At 41.1% G+C, this 18,338-nt stretch overlaps 1 protein-coding gene across 4 annotated transcripts in view; it reads right to left on the bottom strand.

The window, feature by feature from the left end:
* Positions 1 to 18,338, bottom strand: part of zgc:77784 (uncharacterized protein LOC402947 homolog) — a 59,069-nt gene that overhangs the window by 2,810 nt on the left and 37,921 nt on the right. Inside the window, exons 12-25 of one of the 4 annotated variants that reach the window (XM_047594971.1) lie at positions 13,731 to 13,897; positions 13,266 to 13,387; positions 12,819 to 13,035; positions 11,307 to 11,425; positions 9,297 to 9,474; positions 7,670 to 7,888; positions 6,910 to 6,952; positions 6,687 to 6,823; positions 6,303 to 6,590; positions 4,608 to 4,749; positions 2,415 to 2,701; positions 2,087 to 2,203; positions 1,096 to 1,263; positions 721 to 842 (exon numbers count right to left, since the gene is read on the bottom strand). In XM_047594971.1, coding sequence (XP_047450927.1) covers positions 721 to 842; positions 1,096 to 1,263; positions 2,087 to 2,203; positions 2,415 to 2,701; positions 4,608 to 4,749; positions 6,303 to 6,590; positions 6,687 to 6,823; positions 6,910 to 6,952; positions 7,670 to 7,888; positions 9,297 to 9,474; positions 11,307 to 11,425; positions 12,819 to 13,035; positions 13,266 to 13,387; positions 13,731 to 13,897 — 2,326 coding nt within the window. Of the gene's footprint in view, positions 1 to 720; positions 843 to 1,095; positions 1,264 to 2,086; positions 2,204 to 2,408; positions 2,702 to 4,607; positions 4,750 to 6,302; positions 6,591 to 6,686; positions 6,824 to 6,909; positions 6,953 to 7,669; positions 7,889 to 9,296; positions 9,475 to 11,306; positions 11,426 to 12,818; positions 13,036 to 13,265; positions 13,388 to 13,730; positions 13,898 to 18,338 lie in introns of all 4 variants that reach the window. The other 3 variants (XM_047594973.1, XM_047594970.1, XM_047594972.1) reach the window with 3 other exon arrangements.

Genomic DNA, 18,338 nt, shown 5'->3' with positions numbered 1-18,338 from the left:
ACGATCACAGAACAAAAGTGGACAAGCTAGAAACCATCATTGAATTTTACAGTTAAAACTTATTTATATATTCTTATTAACGCGCAAATGTAACAAATTTTATCAATAGCAACAAGCTACAATGTTGCTAATTAGCAAATACTCATTTGAGGACGTTGGGACTTCATTGTTCTGTCTTTGCTCAGTCATGTTCAGGTATTAAAATAAATTGTTTTATATTTTGTCACACATTGGGTGACTTTATTATAGGCAATGAAATTATCCACATAAGAGACATTGTTTTTTGGAAATTACTACATCCTGTTGAAAGATGATGCTTAGTTTTATTCATCTTAGCTTGAACTTGTTCCAAATACTGTGGAGAAATTAAATACCACATAAAAGCTCGGGTCTCAGGAGGTTAAGTTGCCCAATCGTTAGCATGTCGGCATTTATGTCTTCTACACTAGCAGCTGTGTTTTCAGGACTTACAGCTGATGTTACCACTTGAACGCCAAGGAATTTTGTGTAAACATCTTGCCACGTCACAACTGAAGCTCAAACGTTTCATTTGAAGGCAGCAAAAATCCCTTTCGTTGCATCACTATCTTGGATAACTACTTTCTGGCGTTTGCTCAAACCCATTCTCAAACTGCCCTAGCCCAGTTTACAGATGACCTGCCTCTGACCCACGCTGCGCTGACATAACGCTCTGCAGCTCTGCCGTCTGTCTAGACGTACCTCATCTCTCCTCTGGCCGGCAGTGGAGGGTCGCGGGACGACTCCTCCCCCCAGAGACCCGTAGCCCGACATCTGGACCTTTGGCAGGAAGTTTGACTGTCCGTAAGGGATTACATTCTCATCTGCAGACGACAAACAGATCTCTCAAAGTTACAGCTGTGTTTATGTAGGTTAAACCCTAAGTGATGGAGCAGACTGAAACAGACCCCCTGCCACTGCTAAAAGCAGAACAACTACTGAGGGATAATAAGTGTGCGAACATCGGTGACAGTTGGCTCTTTGTGAGCTCAAAGGGATTTGTATGAATAATATTAATCCAGCAGTTGAAGTGTCTCTTTCTGGATTGTTCTTTCACGAAGCGAGGATCACTCTTACCCTGTGATAACCACTTTGTAGGTCCTCTCCTCTGGGGCGAGAAATGCCCTCCCTTCCTCTGAAGAACGGGTGAGTCACTCCCCTCTTTTCTTTCACCGCGGCTCAAAACATCCGCCAGGAGCTGCAGGGAGTCATCTGTGGGGGGAGGGGCCGGTGGAGGGGGGAGTTCTGCATATGATTGATCATTGATGATTAAACGGGCCAACAAAGAGAGACGGGCCTTTAAAGGAATAGCTTGACATTTTGGGAAACACGCTTATTCACTTTCAAGCCGAGACGCAGATGAGAAGATACCGCCGCTCTCTTGCGCGTCTGTGTGTTAAATATGAAGACACAGCTTTGAATTAGGAGCGGAGGCTGGAAATCGGCGGGGGGATGTTAACCTGGCGGTTGCCCTGAGATGGAAAAAGTCCTCTAACTGTCTCTAAAGCCCCAAACACGATTAACGGGAAATATCTTGTTGGTTGAGTCGGTTAAAGAAACGGCGCTTGGCCATTTCACGGGATTTATGAGCCAAACTACTTCCTTGTCGTGGCCGGTTGCCAGGCAACTGGTCCGCACATGAAAAGGGGTTGAACGCACCCTCCCAAAATGTCAAACTTTTCCTGCAGTCATCTCTTTTAAACCTCAACACGGGTAAATAATTACTCATTTAAGAGGTCTACGCCCCTGCTAGCAGCTCTGTGATACTCAACTGAGCTAAATGTCAGGATAAGATAAGATAGGAAAAGGATTTATTGTCATCGTACGATCAGACGACAGATCACGCGTAATGACAAAATGTTAATAACTAATGTAGCTTCTGCATGAAACAATGCAGTTATCATTAAGATTAAAGTGCAGCTGGTTCTGATGAGAATGCCACTAATTATTGTACAAAATCTTAGCATCCGTTCGTCCAGTTAATTTTGAGGTAATTCAGTCATAAAAGTGACAGACTACCAGACACACTGCTACAGTGCTGCTTCCTCCCTGAAATGAAGCATCATACCTGCTTCGCTGGGCAGCTCTCGCCTGTTTTGCCCATCCCGAGGCATTTTCTTCTTACTCCTGGACCTGTGCGCCTGGGCCCCGGGGCCTGACTCGGCAGCTGGAGCAGGAGATTGTCCTGAAGAAAAAGAGCACGCTGACGTCATCCTCTGCAAACTTAGGGGAAACTGAGGAACGCTGAGCCTCACCCTGAATAAATCTGACACGATTTAAATGCACGAATACTTTCTGTTAAGTAACGTAAACTGAATTATTCATGACTCCGTGTGGCTGCGCTCGGCCCGTTCTGACGATGTGAGGGATTGAAGGGAAGTAAAGCTGACCTTTACCGAGGCTTTTTCCCTTGAAATCCTCCGCCCATTGGCTGGTGTGGTACGCATCGTCGGCCTCCTTTGCTTTGGTGTTGGTGAACAGATCGGGGTCGGACTGGGAGACCTGGGAGTGCTGACGGGTCAGAAGGTCAAAGTGCTGCAGCCGCGGGCTTTCGTGAGGCTTGGGCGCGTCTCGCTGGGGGGAAGTCAACTCTTCTGAGCTGCAGACCTCCTCCCTGGAGGCGTCCGTTAGGTAGGTTCTGGCTGGCAGCGGAGGACACCAGTCGTCATCTTCCTCCTCGGAGCTAAAAGAACGACCACGAGTTAGAGCAACATTAAAGAGCAGTGTAGAAGTGAAGGGTGGGGGTAGTTTGGGGACGTTGCCCAGCCCCTAAGGTGGAAATGGCTCTAAATTTTACATTATTAGCATCATAGCTAAACCGCTGGCCGCCTAAATAATTTAACTAGAGGACGTCAAACAAGATGAGCTCATAAAGCAGATTCTAAGAGCCTCTGGAAAGATTCATGTAGTCTGTTTTACTCTATAACTACTACAGAGAACATAAAAATGCCTGTAATGTACAGTTCTTTCCAGGTGATAATGTCTGACACATAATGATGCTTTTATCAGAATTTCTCTGAACTATTTTCAACTAAAAAAAAAAAAACTCCAGCAGCAGCTGAGTTCAATAAATAACAGTTATTATTACTTTGTGTGTTAAGATGAATCAGTCTGAGGTTTTTAATAGTGAGGCTACCTTTGGTGTATCTGCTGTATGGATTTTGTCATAAAAGCATCTCAAAGACTTTAATTCTGTTCATTGTGGCAACAAATATGACAAGTGGCAATTTAAAGTGTGTTTTTGAACCTAACCTCCAACTAATCCAGTCTGTTTCACAACGTTCAGTCCGCCTTCTGTCCTTGGTAGAAAGATAACTGCAGTCATGGAACAAGTGTGTGCTTACGTAATACTTATCAGACATTTGACACTGCCGGTTTACCTTTTAAAAGTTATCTTATTTCTGTGTTACAAAACACAGAGTTAGCACTTGAGCTAATTAACCTTATGTAATGTATACATAATTACAGTGAAATCTTACTCTGTTTTCTTTTAATACAATAATTTCAAAGTATAGACACCTATCATCATCAGCAGCAGAAATATTCACACAGGAGTGACTGTACGTTGAGAAAAGAGGCAGAAATATGTTTAGACACCAAACACTTGATTACTGATTTGCATTCTTTCAGAAATGTCTTACTGTGAAGATGCTAAATGTCTGCTAATTCAACATGTTGTCCAATTCTATTCATTTTACTTTAGCAGATAAGTCAGTTAATAACTGGTGGACGTATACTGTAATTGATTATAGCGCACGGTTAAGTTGAGAGATCACTAAAGTTATTCCAAATCTTTGTGAAAATGTATTTGTCCAATAAAACAGAAAAATTGATTAAAAATAAAATAAAATAAAACAAGTCTGCATGATTTCCAAATTTCTAATCAGCCATCTTTTAAACAGTATTTGAGATTTTTCAAAGTGGCAGACAGACCAACAATTCACCATTTGTAGACACGTAAAATTAAAAAAATAAATGAGTTTTAAAAAAAAAAAAACACACAAGGACAAAGTCCTGTGATGTTGCTATGAAAACGGGAACCAGTGCAGAGCTGCAGAGGATGAGAACCACCTCCGTGATTTCTGTTGTCACTTTAGTGCCATCAGGGCTAATTTAATGACGGACGTGTCATTGAAAATGGAAAGTACTAATCCAGCCTGTCAGATGGTTGCTAATGTCATTACAAAAGACACGCTGCAGTCAGAGAACAGCCCTCCAATGCCCACCCCGTTATGTCCGCAATCTAATGTGTCAGAACTGGTTAGAGTGAACGCTCCCTTCTGTAGCCCCACAGTCCAATCTACTCACTGCCTGCAGACACAACAGTTAATTTGAAAAAGTCCCCAGACTCTAAACTTCACTCAAGTCTTGTTTGACAGCCTTGGCCGAGTTACAGGGCGGCCTTGATAGCCATCTGCCTTAACTCCCTCTGTCATGTAGGTGAAGTCAGAGGGCCTGCTAATAATAAAATGTCTGAATGAATAGCTGACAGCACAAAAAAAAAACCCAACTGAGCTCACGGAAGAGGGGAGAAAAGAAAAGCCTGGACACCAGTTAATTAATTTGATACTGTAAGGAAAACGTCTCACCTGTGCTGCGCCTCTTCTCTGTCTGTCTCCGCGTAACCTCTGTCTGTGTTGGCGGGAAGAGGCAGCGACAAAACATCCACCCAGGTGAGAGGAGCCGACTTCGACGAGGACCCGGTGGATCTCTGCTGCTTCGCCAGCTTGTCTAAAAAAGTAAAGTAAATAAATCCATGCACAAGACGTATCATTATGTCCACCCTGACCCTGAGGCTGAAACCGCTGGTCACTTTAAATGATGAATACGCTCGGCTAAATACGGGCTTTTAAATCTCCTCTTTCTCTCCACTCTGCCTGTGTGAGCGTGAAGGACGTTTTCTTGTGTTGACCATGGTTTTTTTTTTTTTTTTTTTTCGTCTTCAAGAGCACTTTAAGGTTCACTGCATCTAAGGCTGATTGAGGACTCAGCCTTGGCTCTCTCTCAGAGACATTTCATCGTGGCGGTGTCTCTTCATTCAGACCCTGCAGAAACGCCAAAGCCAAGCTTATTTCTGCGGAAACTTTTTGAACTTGGCCATCCAAAGTCCTGCAGGTGGGACGTTAAACTTATTTGTAATTGCACATTAAAAGGTGGGTGGAAACATATCCTAACAGCAACGCCACTGTTTGAGATAGGTAACCATAGCAACAGCACTTCTTAACTAACTTGACTTAAACGGACAATAAACGTTTCCCTTTAAAAAAAACAAAAAAACAGAACTACCATCTTGTAATGAATGTAATTACTCTCAGACTGGCTTAGACGATTTTATGAAATTACCCTGGATTCATTCACAAAAGACCTTATCTCGTAGCCTAATTACGCCTCGTACAGTAATTGCGAGATCTCTGAAAGGTTAATGTGGTTATCAATCATCGCTGTAGAGGACGGGGATGGTGCGACCTGAGTTAATGTGAATGTGTGCTCGAATATCAGTAATAAGTGTTTTGGGAAATGTTGTTTTCGAAGTATTCCTTCCTTGTGTGGACGGATTTAGACTTTTACAAGACACAGGAAGTAAGTGAACCTCGGTGTGGGAGGCAACACCAGCAGCGTTTAGCTTGTATTTTTAGAAACTTAATGCACCAAATTCCCTATTACCAGCTCCGTTTAGCTGTGCACCATTGAACGTGCAGGTGATTATCGCTGAATTGCTTCAATACTGGAGAAGTCTGAATCTCGAAGGTTACAGAAGAAGGAAAGCTCTGGTTTGGGGCTTCTGCTGGAGAGAGTGTGGAACCTCTAGTTGGGAATTATTTGTATTCTAGAAAAAGCTGCTTTTCCTCATGTGACTGCATGTGATTGAGTGACGTTCAGGAGTCAGGGTGAAAAGTCTCAACTCCGTAGCAGAAGAAGCTCTGACTGGACGAAACACGACTTTACTTCATCACTAGTTTTGTCGAATAGATTTTTTTTTGTTTTACTTTGTTACTTTGTTTTAACTTGGTTGCGGAGGCAGCAAATAAGTTTTGGGAAGTTTTAGGGATCGAACCGCTAACCACTTTACCTACTGAACCACCCCTATTGTCTCCCACAAGCACCAAATCATCATCACAGTCAAGTTCTGCTCCTTTACGTCAGCCTAAATCACCTTTTAATGCAAAACATCCACCAACATTGCATATATATCCTTAACTATTATAATGGCTAATTAAAGAATACTTATTTTTACACATGCATATCCTAAATTAGAAGTGTAAAAAAATAAGTAGGCCACTCACCGTTGCATTTCTTGTTGTACTGTAGCTTGGCGTATTCGGAGGACGAATGGCCAGACTGGATGGTCCACTGGTCCAGGTCTTGCTGAAGACCCAGCAGCCCGGTGTTGGTCAGTTTCGGGTTGCTGCTGTACGGGTCTGGGCCCTGTTTGTAGGACGCACAGGAGTAGGTGTCGTAGTACGCCAGCAGGTCGTCCTCAGCAGTCGTGTTGATGGTGCTGTAGATGGGGCTGTCGGTGGACGCCGTGCTGCGTTTCTCTGTCTGGTTCGGGTAGTTGATTATCCCGACAGCTGAACAGCAAAGGACTGTGTTACACCATCAATTATCTGATGTTCCCAACAAGGGCTACTTTAATTACCAAACATTCAACGTCAGAGAGCTCTTACTGTTGTAGTATCTGTCTGAGTCCAGTTTCCCGGAGCAGCAGTTTACTGAGTCCTTGCTGTTGTGGGTAAGGCTGGGAGTGGGCCAAGAGTCGGCCAGCCACGGGTAGTTGCCCATATTTGATCCGAGCAAGCCAGGCCTGGGCAGAGAGTAGCGATTATATCGGTGCTGTTTCCATGGGATACACAGTGGCACTTGCCGTCTGAATCATAACGCAGAGCTTACCCTCCATTCATGACTCCTGATCCTTCACCGTGAGCGAAGCCAACTGCAAGAAGAAAGAAAGTCATAAATCTTGTTTTTAAAGCAGTAAAGAAAAAGCTTTGCCATGAGACATTATTTTTATTTCGTTTTTTTTTTTTTATTCCCACTGGAAGATAAAACGTTTTGATCCGAATTACGCTCCATTGCCAAATAAACAGCCTAGGCCGGGGTTTAAGAGAGCAGATTTGAATCGATATTTTATGAGGACACGCTGCTGACCTACATACACTAAGAGGAACACGGTTACGGATACAATATGCCTCCAATACATAGCTACGCAGATCTAATTCTTCTACAGCTTCATCTGGAGTCGTGGTTGGCTCAAACGAACCGATAACAGAAGCCATTGCTGTGGAATCATATTGTGTATGTTTTCAGCTCTTGGGCAGTCATTGAGAAAATCTATCCCCACAGCCAGAAAACAGCTGATGAGATCATGAGCCAACGGGCATATTCAGAAATAAACTGTACATTGTGGTTGCTTTTTTACACATGACTCAGTGGGTTCTTGCAGTATTTCTATTTACCCCAGTGAGGATGAATATATTTTAATTAAGTGGCGCCGCTTTGCAAAATACAAACTGAAATTGAAAACATTCACTATTAAGGACTTTGTCAGAGTCACCGGTTGAGAGCCCAATCTGATGGTTTGCTCCACGACATCTGGATCCCTTTCTTTTGTCATGAGGCTAGACCAGAACCTTCTTCCTCCCCGGCTCACCTGCAGGGGTGTAAGCGAAGGACGTGGTGTAGTGTCCCAGCTGCTTCCTCCGGCGGTGACGACAGTACAACCATCCGCTGAAGCCCATCAGCACCAGCCACGCCGCCACGCCCAGCCCCGCGATGAAGGCCGGCTGGCGGACCACGCTGGTGATCTGCTCCGCTATGCTCAGATTATTGCCCTTCTTCACGGTTGTTGAAGTTTTGTCCGTGGGGAGAGCTGAAAGAAAAGTATTGTAGCTGAAGCACTCCCATGATACAAAGGCCAGCTCTCAGCAGCATCCTCAGCATCTTTGCTTTGGAGAAATGACCTTTCTGTGAGTTTTTTTTTTTTTTTTTTTTTTCCTTTCTTTGCCCTCATGTATCATTTAGGTTGTGTAACAACAATCTATTGGGAGTATAAATGAATAGTTCAGCATTTTGGGAAAGTTTCTTTCTGCACCCTTTGCGACAAATCCTCCCCTCTCTCCTGCCCCATTACATCCCATCTCTTTCTCCACTGAAAAACTATTAAATAAAGGCAAAAAAGGCCAAATATATATCTACACTACCAGTCAAAAGTTTTAGACCAGCATCAGTATCCTCTGGTGTAGTCAGGGTTTCATCCTACAGCAAGATAATGATGCAAAACTTTAGTCCAAGCTATACCACACTGCAAAAACAGTATAACTAGAAAGAAGCAAAATAATCTTATATTCAATCAAATCATCTTGTATTAAGAAAGAAAATCTGCCAATAAGTTAAGCTTTTTTTTCTTACTCTTCTTAAAATAAGCATAGAGGTCTTAGAACAAAATATACTGTAAAATGTATTTCTTTGATACAAGCATTTTCTTTTTTTCTTTTTTTTTTTTTTTGCTTTCTTGAAATTCCCTTTTTGCAGTGCAGAACTAGCTCAGGATAAAAACAAAATGGAAAGCTTGGAAACATGGAGTGGTCCAGTCTCTTGGCTTTAAGCCCATGGAGATGGTTTGTGATGAACTGGACAGAAGAGTGAAAGGGAAAAACTCTCCAAAAAATATATATTTTAGAAAGAAAGAATGTCACACAAGTGTGTTCACATGTTTAACCAGCCAAAGATGGTACTTTGATGGGTCAAACCTTTAGAACCTATTTTGGGATATGTATTAATTGCTGTTTATTTGGTCTATGTTTTCATTTCAGAGTAAAATGAGGCATTTAACTGCATACATTTCAATTTTAAAAAAAAAGAAATAAAAAAAAAAAGAAATAAATATTGGCATGTTGTAAAACTTTTGACCGGTAGTGTATGTATCAAAAAAAAAAACTCAAGATAGTTTAACTTGTCGTGATGGACGCATGTAAAACAATAGCCAGATACAATAGCTAGAGGCAGTCCCAGAAAATGAATGAATGAATGAATGACATAAGGATGGTATGCTAAGATAATATAAGCTTTAACATCTCAGATAAGACAAGAAGCTGAAGATACGGTTTTTAATGGGCGTATCCACTTGGCTGCGACTTCCAGCACCTTCAGTGTTTTTCACACATAGAACGCCGGTGACGGCCTTAAACGGGTTCACTCATCACAACCATCATTCCACGAGAGAGAGGGAGGCACAGACTTCACTGTGTGTCGTAGCCGTAGCAGTTTGAGTGACTCACTGAGAAGCAGGTTGACAGGCGGGCTTTGAGCACCCACACCCAGGCTGGTGACAGCAGCCACCGTGACGGAGTAGCGGACGTCAGGCAGCAGGCCCGTCAGCAGGATGGAGAGAACCGCTCCGTCCACCGTTCGGTTTATCTGGTTCTCCTGCTCCGCGTCGCTGCCCAGACACCAGACCTGACCCACACCGGACGCACAGAAAAAACAACAACTTGTAAACAACACTCTCTGTGACAAGATGTTAATAATGACAACTTAACCTGTATCTGGGTGAACAGAGACTGACACGTACGAAACGTACGACTGTATGATGTAAAGCCAGATTTAAAATCCTGATGATGAATCCTCCTTTCACATTTCTCATGTGCAATATTACAATGTCACTCTTAATTTAATCCATGCTTCACATTATTTATTGCTGCACCGAATGTATTATTTTATATTTTTTACATTTATTTATTTATTTTTTACATTTATTTCATATTTACCATGATTCATCTCACTCTTTCTGTCACCGGCAGCAGGTCTGCCATTGCACACAATATGCTGCTTTTACCAACCCACTTTTGTGTATTTATTTCTGCTCTTGCTCTTTAATTTTATTTACTGCTCTTCGCCCTCCTAATTTCCCCTCAGGGATAAATACATTATTTTCTGATTATGATTCTGATTTATTTCTGACTTCAAAGTGAAATTGTGCAAATCAATACTAATATTTTTTCTGGATGATGTTGAACATCAAAAAAAAAAAAAAAAAAGCACTTGTTTACAAAGTTTGTGCTTATGTTCATACTTACCATTACATTTTTATGAATTAGCCTCTATACTCACTGAGCTTTTCTACATTTTAAATTTTCCCTGTTCTTTGTAATTCATGCTGCATAAATAAAGTTTAATTTGAGACAATTTAATATTAAAATTATTTCCTCATTAACACATTGTGAAATAAAGTTCTACTTTAATTAGATTTCCTAAATGCATTTAAATAATTATTTAGAGTGGTTTTCACTACAGGTTTTCACACTTGTACAGAAGTAAAAAAGTAATTTGAAGTTAGCATCAGCAGGAAACCCACTCCTAAATGTTTGATATACAACAGTTTAGACATTTTCTACAGGTCACACCAGACAGAGTAAGGCTGTAGCTGCAAATTATGCAAAATGTGTATTCCTGCTTTCCATTTTTTATTTTCTTCCTCCAAAAGTACAAAAATACTTTCATGCTTCAAAGTAAAATTCACTCATGCATCAGTCATATTATCTGATCGGCAGTCCAATTCATAATATTTAATGCAATGAGAATACTGTTTGTTTTATTTATAAAAAGCTTTATCAGTGATTTAGCTTCATAACATGCTTCCTTCATATCTACACCCACGCTGAGTAAACTTCTCATTAATAAACCTTTTGTGAAGTTTTTGTGATAACGACACAGGGACATGTAATAAAAATGTGTCCTAATACTAAATGCTACCGTTTTAATATTTAATTTGTAAAATTTAAGCCTCTGAAGGCTTTTAAAAGCAACACTTAAGCTGTTCTCAGAGAATGAAACACTTCGTATATTTTGACACAGATGGGAAGAATAATTCAAAACAAGTACAAGCGCACTTTCCATTTTCTTTTTCTTGGAATAGCAGCCTGATGATTAGTAATCAGTGTTGTGCTCTGAGATAATCAGAACTTTGTGTTTTTTCACAGAGCAAACAGATGACAGGGACAGTCAGCATTCATCTGAGAATCCGATGACAAAGCTGAGTCTCTTTCACCAGCACTGGCAGCACATAAGAGGCGACGAGTAATTACTAATTGTTAATTAAAATCATTGTTTTTCGTAAGCCTCTAAGCAACAAATCTGGTCAACACTGAGTAATGCCTGCGTAAAAACACAAACATGACGGATTAAATGTTTCATCTGTTCCAGTTTATTTGGCTGCCGCACTGAGTGACGGCCTTAACGGCAAAAACAAACATGGGAGACGAGGACAGTCGGGGCAGGTGTGGTCTCACCTTGTACTCTCGAATGATGCCGGTCTGGACGTTGTGAGGCGGCGGCTCCCAGGACACACTGATACTGGAGCTGTTGGTGAGCTGCACCACGGACACAGCCTGCGGAGGAGCGCTTAAAACTGGAAAGAGAGATAAGAAGGGAGGTGATATTAGTAAAATTATTAATAGGTGGGGGTGTTATTGCAAATGCCCTATTTACAGGCACACAATTTCTGAGTAATTTCCAATAAGTTGAGGAACACAGATGTTATCTCGTATTAATTTTAAGGAGACTGGAATAAAACTGAAAGACAAGGTCCGAGTTGAAAATTTTAAAATTACATGCAGGATGAGTTGTTTAAATTGTATAGTTTATAAATAAACTCCCCGTTAAAAAAAAAAAAAAAGTGTTTTTAAGGATTTTGGAAATTAATAATTAGCTATTAACTTTTATTGCCTTTACGTAAGTATTATTTTGCAGTTTTTCATCATGGATTTTTTCAATCAATGTCTTCATTGGGCAGCGTCCTTCACAGTTTAAAGAAAAGCTCTAATGTTCGTCTTGACGTCGATCATCATTTAAAGGAACAACTGGACATTTTGGTAAATTCACTAATTTACTTTCTCAACAGTAACACTTTGCTTAGCACAAATGGTGCCTTCAAATTGTCTTCGTGAGTAAACGAAATATAAACAGCGCCCTCATGTGGTAGTCATTCACACTCGTGGCTGGAAATCTTCGGAGAAGTCAGAGTTCCGTTAGCTTGCTAGCTGTTAGCCTTGGTTGTTTTTGCGTGCACATGCTTATAGATTGTCCGTGACTGCTGCACATTGACATTTTAATGAGGATTTTGTGCCCACTACCACTTTCCACCAGAGAGAATATGAGAGACCAGACTGAATCAAAGCGCAAAATGAAATTTAAAGCCATGGAATTGGAGGCAATAAATAGACTTTGGAGTTACGGCAAAGAAATAAATTAAATTGTGATTTTGAATTAAAATTCAAAATAACTTTATTAATCCCTTAAAGTGCAGTTCCATTTAAAGTATTAACATACCCAGGAGAAATGCAACATGGGAGGCTATCTGTGACAAGGTCAATGCTGACCTGACGAAATTAAGAAAAGATGGCAAGACATAAGAAGAACTACAGGGGGGAATAAACCTCAGCAAATAAAACAGGTGGCTCCAAAGTGGCATTGCTGGACAGGCCATATGTCAATTATTGCTGCTTCTGTCATTCCAAAAATGTTAACGCGAGCAGAAAAGATTTGTTGTCTCCATTGCCTTTCATTGTACCTGAGCCTCCTCCTCACCAATAAACTTACATGCTAAGCTAGTATGAGCTAACTACTTCAGTCATTTTATGAAACCAAAAAGAAAATTTAGCTCACAGTTAGAGTAAACAACAAGACACAAAAAACACATAACACCATGACAGTATATTTCAGCTGTGGTTTCACATTTAGAATCATTTCTCAGTTTAACTTGATAATAACAGCTGACAAAGTTATAAATAAGCCTTTCTTACCCTCCTCGGGGGTACGCAGAAGCACCATGAGGCTGTCATGTCCTTGTAACTCGTTGAAGTACGGCCGTATCTTGACCTCATACTCTGTGCTGCTGTGCAGATCCACTAAGATGCTGCTGTACTCAGACGTGGCCTCTACATCCTGGACCAACCAGGAGCTGCCAATCGTCCGGTAAAATATACGGTAACCTTGAACGTACTGAGACTGACGGGCAACCTGAATGATAATAATAAAGAAAAAAAAAAGAGAAATATTGGCACGACAACAGACAACATAATCAAAAGCGGGAAAGCGTAACCAACTGTGTTTGCACTTCAAGTTAATCTGTTTGTGTCACATAATGTTTGGGGGAGTTTTTGAAGTTAATGTTTGGAGATCACCGTGTCCTCCCCGCGCTACGCGCCGACTTTGAAGACTCATTTTATCAGCCCAAGTATTAGACTCACAGTCCAAGAAATCCTGGCGCTGGTGGGAGACAGAACCACAGGCTTCTGCAGGTAGACGGACACCTCTCCCAGCTCCCTCTGCACCTGCCTGTGGTCCACACCCTGTTCTGTCGGACTCCCATCTGCAACAACAAAGGCATCCATTCAGGCCACGACTGGAAAAGAAAAACTGCCGAGTACAAGTGATTCAGCAAAAAAATAAATAAATAAAAAGATAAAAACTTTTTGATGAAATTCAACATTGCTCACGGCAGAAGAGCACCACACTGAGAAGGCAATTAGTTTTGAGAGCGCACATGCAAAGCAAGTTTTTCTAAACCATGCAGCACATTATCTTTGCCTCAACCCTACAGTTCATCCAGTATCTCTAATTCACGTCTTTAAAAATGGAAATTAGGCATAAGCAGTGGCTTATCGAAAAGGGATTTATTCATTTATTTATTTATTTCGGTTTACGTAACTCACCCTGCGTCCTGACGGGCTCAGAGATCGGGCTGGGGTCGCTGAGGCCGTAAGAGTTGACCGCTCGGACGATGAAGAGATAAACCGTGTTGGGGAAGAGCCCGACAACCGTGTGCGTCTCCTGCTTCACGTGGTCCGCCACGGTTTGCCAGGTGCTGCCCACTGATTGGCTGCAGGACAGAAAACAACACTTACTATGAAGAAAAGAGTCTCTAAAACATTTAATTATCTACGTGTGACCCTGGTTTAATTCTTCCAATATTGCAAGTGAGATCTAATATTTTTAATCTGAACTTAATTACTGGAGGTTTGAAAATAAAAATGAAAACTGAAAATCAAGTAGACGATTGGCACGCAGACTATAAAATAGAGCTTCAACAGGGAAATGTGCCTTTCCTCATTTCTGTTATCTGTCATGTTATTTTGAGATAACAATGCGATGGGTTTGATGAGAACCTGCTGCTGCTGCTGGTATGATAGCACAGATGGATGGAGGGGAAACACGCGGTGTCAGAAGGAGAGATCCAACTTTTATAAACTGAGGCGAGATGATAACAGTTGAAAAGAAAACTATGTTGAAGTTGGGACTGCACATAATAATATTTTTGGTGTTTTTTTCTTGATTATATGATTATATCTTTGGTCAGGATATAGATTCCAGGGGTTCACATCTCTTTAATCCAATTATTTTCTGTCGTTTTCCTATAACTATTAAATAAAGGCATAAAACAAATGCTTAAACTGGCCAAAACGTCCAAAAACTGTTCCAAATTCAAGTCAATTAAAAATTACCTAAAACTGTTCCTCTGTTTTTAGAGCTTGTTGTTCACCCCCTTTAATCTACCTGGGCGGGGTTCAGCTGGCTCATCTACCTGTACACCTGAGGCTCCTGCAGTCGCCTGTGTAGCACACTTGAGCCAATGCATTTTGTGATTGCTCGCCTGTTATGTGAATAACCTTTCATTTCTCTGTGCTCCCGGATTCCAGACTCATCCGCCAACTCCAAATTTACTCAGCTTAACCCAGCCAGCCAGCCATGGCCCCCGCCTCAAGTCTGCCAGCTATCAGATACCTGCCTGACCTGTTCTCCACTCCAGCTACCATCCCTCTGCTCCAGCCTGCAAACTTCTATTATATTCAGTAAACTTTGTCAACATTCACAAGTCTGTCGGTGTGTCCTCTGGATAACGTCGACATGTTGGTGAGACTTTGATAAATATGAAGCTGAAACCATGGGCCATTAGCTTGGCATAAATACTGAAACAGGTGGAAACAATCCAGTTAAATTGTACTCATATAGCATCATTAATAATTTTAAAAAACATGTCAAGATTTCAGAATCCAGAGCCTAAAACCAACAGGGTTGTCAAGGTTCTAGGTCTGTCTTTTATTTTGGGATCATGTTTTGAAGTTTCCTGTTTTGTTTTGTCATGTTTCCTAGTTTCCTGTCCATCGTGTTTCCTTGTGGTTTTGTCATGTCTGTCCATGTCATGTTGTGTTTCCTGTTTTATTTTGTTAAGTTCTGGTGTTCCTGTCTGTGTTCCTTGTTTGTCCCTTGATTGTTCATTGGTTTCACCTGCGTTGATTGCCCTCATGTGTCTCACCTGTGTCTTCCCTCAGTCCTCATGTGTATATATAGCCCTGCCTTTCCTTTTGTTCCTTGTCGCGTCGTCAATGTGAGCATAATGTCTTCATGCCATGTTCCATGTGTCCACATCATGTTGATGATTTCTTTTGATTTTGTATTTTCCTGCCATGCTTGCAGCGCCCTTTGTTTGTTATAAGAAACTTTTTGTTTGAACTTCATGCCTCATCTATAGTCCTGCATCTGGGTCCTCACTCTCAACTCCATCCCACTTGACAAGGGTAAACAGTAAGACAGTGGTGGCAAACACTTCCTTTAAAGAGGAAGATACCTTGAATGGCTTAAGGCATAGAGGGACAGAAAATATTCAAACATCTGAATAAACATGATAAAAAACATGAGTACATGATACTAGGTGATGCATGATACATGGGAAATTTATAGTAGAACTGACAGAGCCAGCATTCAAAGTATTAAATAATACAATATAATACGAATAACAGGAGCACAGAGGCAAAAAAAAACAAAGAAAGAAAGAAAAAGAAATATGTCAGTGATGATGGTTGTTATATTACAGAGGAGCAAAGTGGCATGATATTAAATATGATATAAGGTGTCATAAACTATTTTGCACAATATTAAGATAGAAATGGATAATTGTATGCAATCAACACTTGGCACAGATCAGAAACATTCAACTTGACAGAATAAGAAAAACTTCACAGATCAGAAACATTCAGCTCCACAGATCAGAAATATTCGGCACCACAGATCAGGAACATTCAGCTCCACAGACCAGAAAAACTTCACAGATCAGAAACATTCAGCTCCACAGACCAGAAAAACTTCACAGATCAGAATCATTCAGCTCCACAGACCAGAAAAACTTCGCAGATCAGAAACATTCAGCTCCACAGACCAGAGAAACTTCACAGATCAGAAACATTCAGCTCCACAGATCAGAAAAACTTCAGAGATCAGAAACATTCAGCTCCACAGATCAGAAAAACTTCAGAGATCAGAAACATTCAGCTCCACAGAACAAAAAAACGTCACAGATCAGAAACATTCAGCTCCACAGACCAGAAAGACTTTCCAGATAGAAACCATTCAGCTCCACAGATCAGAAAAGCTTCACAGACCGGAAACATTCGGCACCACAGATCAGAAACACTTCACAGATCAGAAACATACAGCTCCAAGGATCAGAAACATTAAGCCCTAGGATCAAAAAGATGCAACTCCAGGCTGTAGGTACTCTCAGAACAGTAAAGAGTGAAGGACGAGCTACCAGATTTATTCAGCTGTAACAAAATACACTGGCCATCATGTCAGAAACTTGCCAGATAAGATGTTATATCGTGTCAGTAAGCTAAATGCCTCCTGACAAGTCTAAACTCATCTCTTCATTTCACTCTCAGAAAGGAAGTGAACAAAAATCTTTGAAAACAACATCTTTATTTAATTTTTATTTCTTCAATCCAAAAGATCCTGTTCAAGTAGAATCTCAAAGCGGGTTTTAGTTTTCAGACTTTTTTTTTTTTTTTTTAATATTTCTTTTATTGCAGCAGGTTATAACGATGTCTGCTGAATGAGTCCTCCGATAATAAAACAGCCCTGTGCAGTGCAGGTCCTATCAAACAGCTTGGGCACAGTTTAACATTTTCCTCAATTCCGCGGAGAAGAAAATGGCGAGGTAATTACATCAAGCAGGTCACCGTTTTCCCTATCAACTGTGCCATCTTTCTCACCAAATGTTCTCCAGAGAAGCAGTTTGCCATTTAAACTGAGTGAAACTACTTTTTATTAAAAAGTTGTATCTGCAAATGGGCTTTCAAATGGAAAGTACAGCAGCTGCTTTTATAATAAATCCAGATTTCCTTCCTCTTTTTTAATCAAAAACCTAGGTGTTGCTGCGTATGGTATACACTAGACAGAAGAGACAGTACAGATGACAGATAGGGGTTTGTATTCCTCTCTTTGTTCCTTCCAAGACCTGGAAAGAAATACATCCAGGCAATTTGTTGGTGGTGAAGCGTGCAGAGGTGAGTCGGTCTTCATCATCAGCTCTGTGTGCAGGGAAGATGTAGCTGTGTGTGTGTGTCAGTACACTTCTATACCCTCTACCCTGCTCCTGTAATGAGTGAACTCTCCAACTCGGCTCGCATCCCCTCCTTACATTGCCCCAAGACAGGACAGAGCTGCCAAGCTGACCACTGCAGTAATTGTCTCCTCTTTCACTCACTGTCTGCCTTGCATAAACCTTTGGTTGGTTATTAGAGCTGTCGTTGCTCTCCCCAGGACAACACGGCTAAATACCGACGCAGTGAGTGTCACGATTTCACTTTCCGACATCAACAGAACTGTTAGTCCCTCGGGCAGCTAGATGAGTCATTTCCAAAGTCTAATGAGGCTAAATGAAGAAGACTTCATTATCTGGGAACAGTCAGTCAGATAGTGAGACCTTTATCGGGGTTGAATGTTAAACGGAGGCCGTCTGCCAAACTTCAGCTCCGCGTGAAGCAACATTAGGGTTCAAAGTTGTATTAATTATACATGGAGAAAACAGGATTAATCTTTATCTTTTGCTGTCAAGGCCAGCAATATGGAAAGACAGACATCTGATGAAGGGATGAAGCTTAATACGTGTATGTAAGACTAATGGTAAATGGCCATTTCACGAGTTTCATCAAGTCCTTCAAGTCAGGTCCACTGACCCTCCATGACATTACTTTTGAAGCTCAGTATGGCTCCACTGGCTGCCGCCATCTTGGAAGTGCCTGACTCTGCCTAACTCTCAGTTAAGAGATGGAGTGTGGCCATTTTCCCAGTCATAGGCAACAGGAGGTATAACAGCCTTTTAAAATATATATATTCTGTTATGTTACAGGGTCAAGTCTTGGATATATATTGTTACCTACAGCAAATTAATAAGATTTAAACTATGAAAGCAAAAACTTCTGCTCTCAATGTGGGGTCTTATATTGTAGCTGGAGGGCCAGATTTGATTAATTGTCCTCTATTTG

Source organism: Mugil cephalus, chromosome 9 (assembly GCF_022458985.1).
Source record: "Mugil cephalus isolate CIBA_MC_2020 chromosome 9, CIBA_Mcephalus_1.1, whole genome shotgun sequence".
NCBI lineage: Eukaryota > Metazoa > Chordata > Actinopteri > Mugiliformes > Mugilidae > Mugil > Mugil cephalus.
This window is presented reverse-complemented; position numbering and strand designations above follow the sequence as displayed.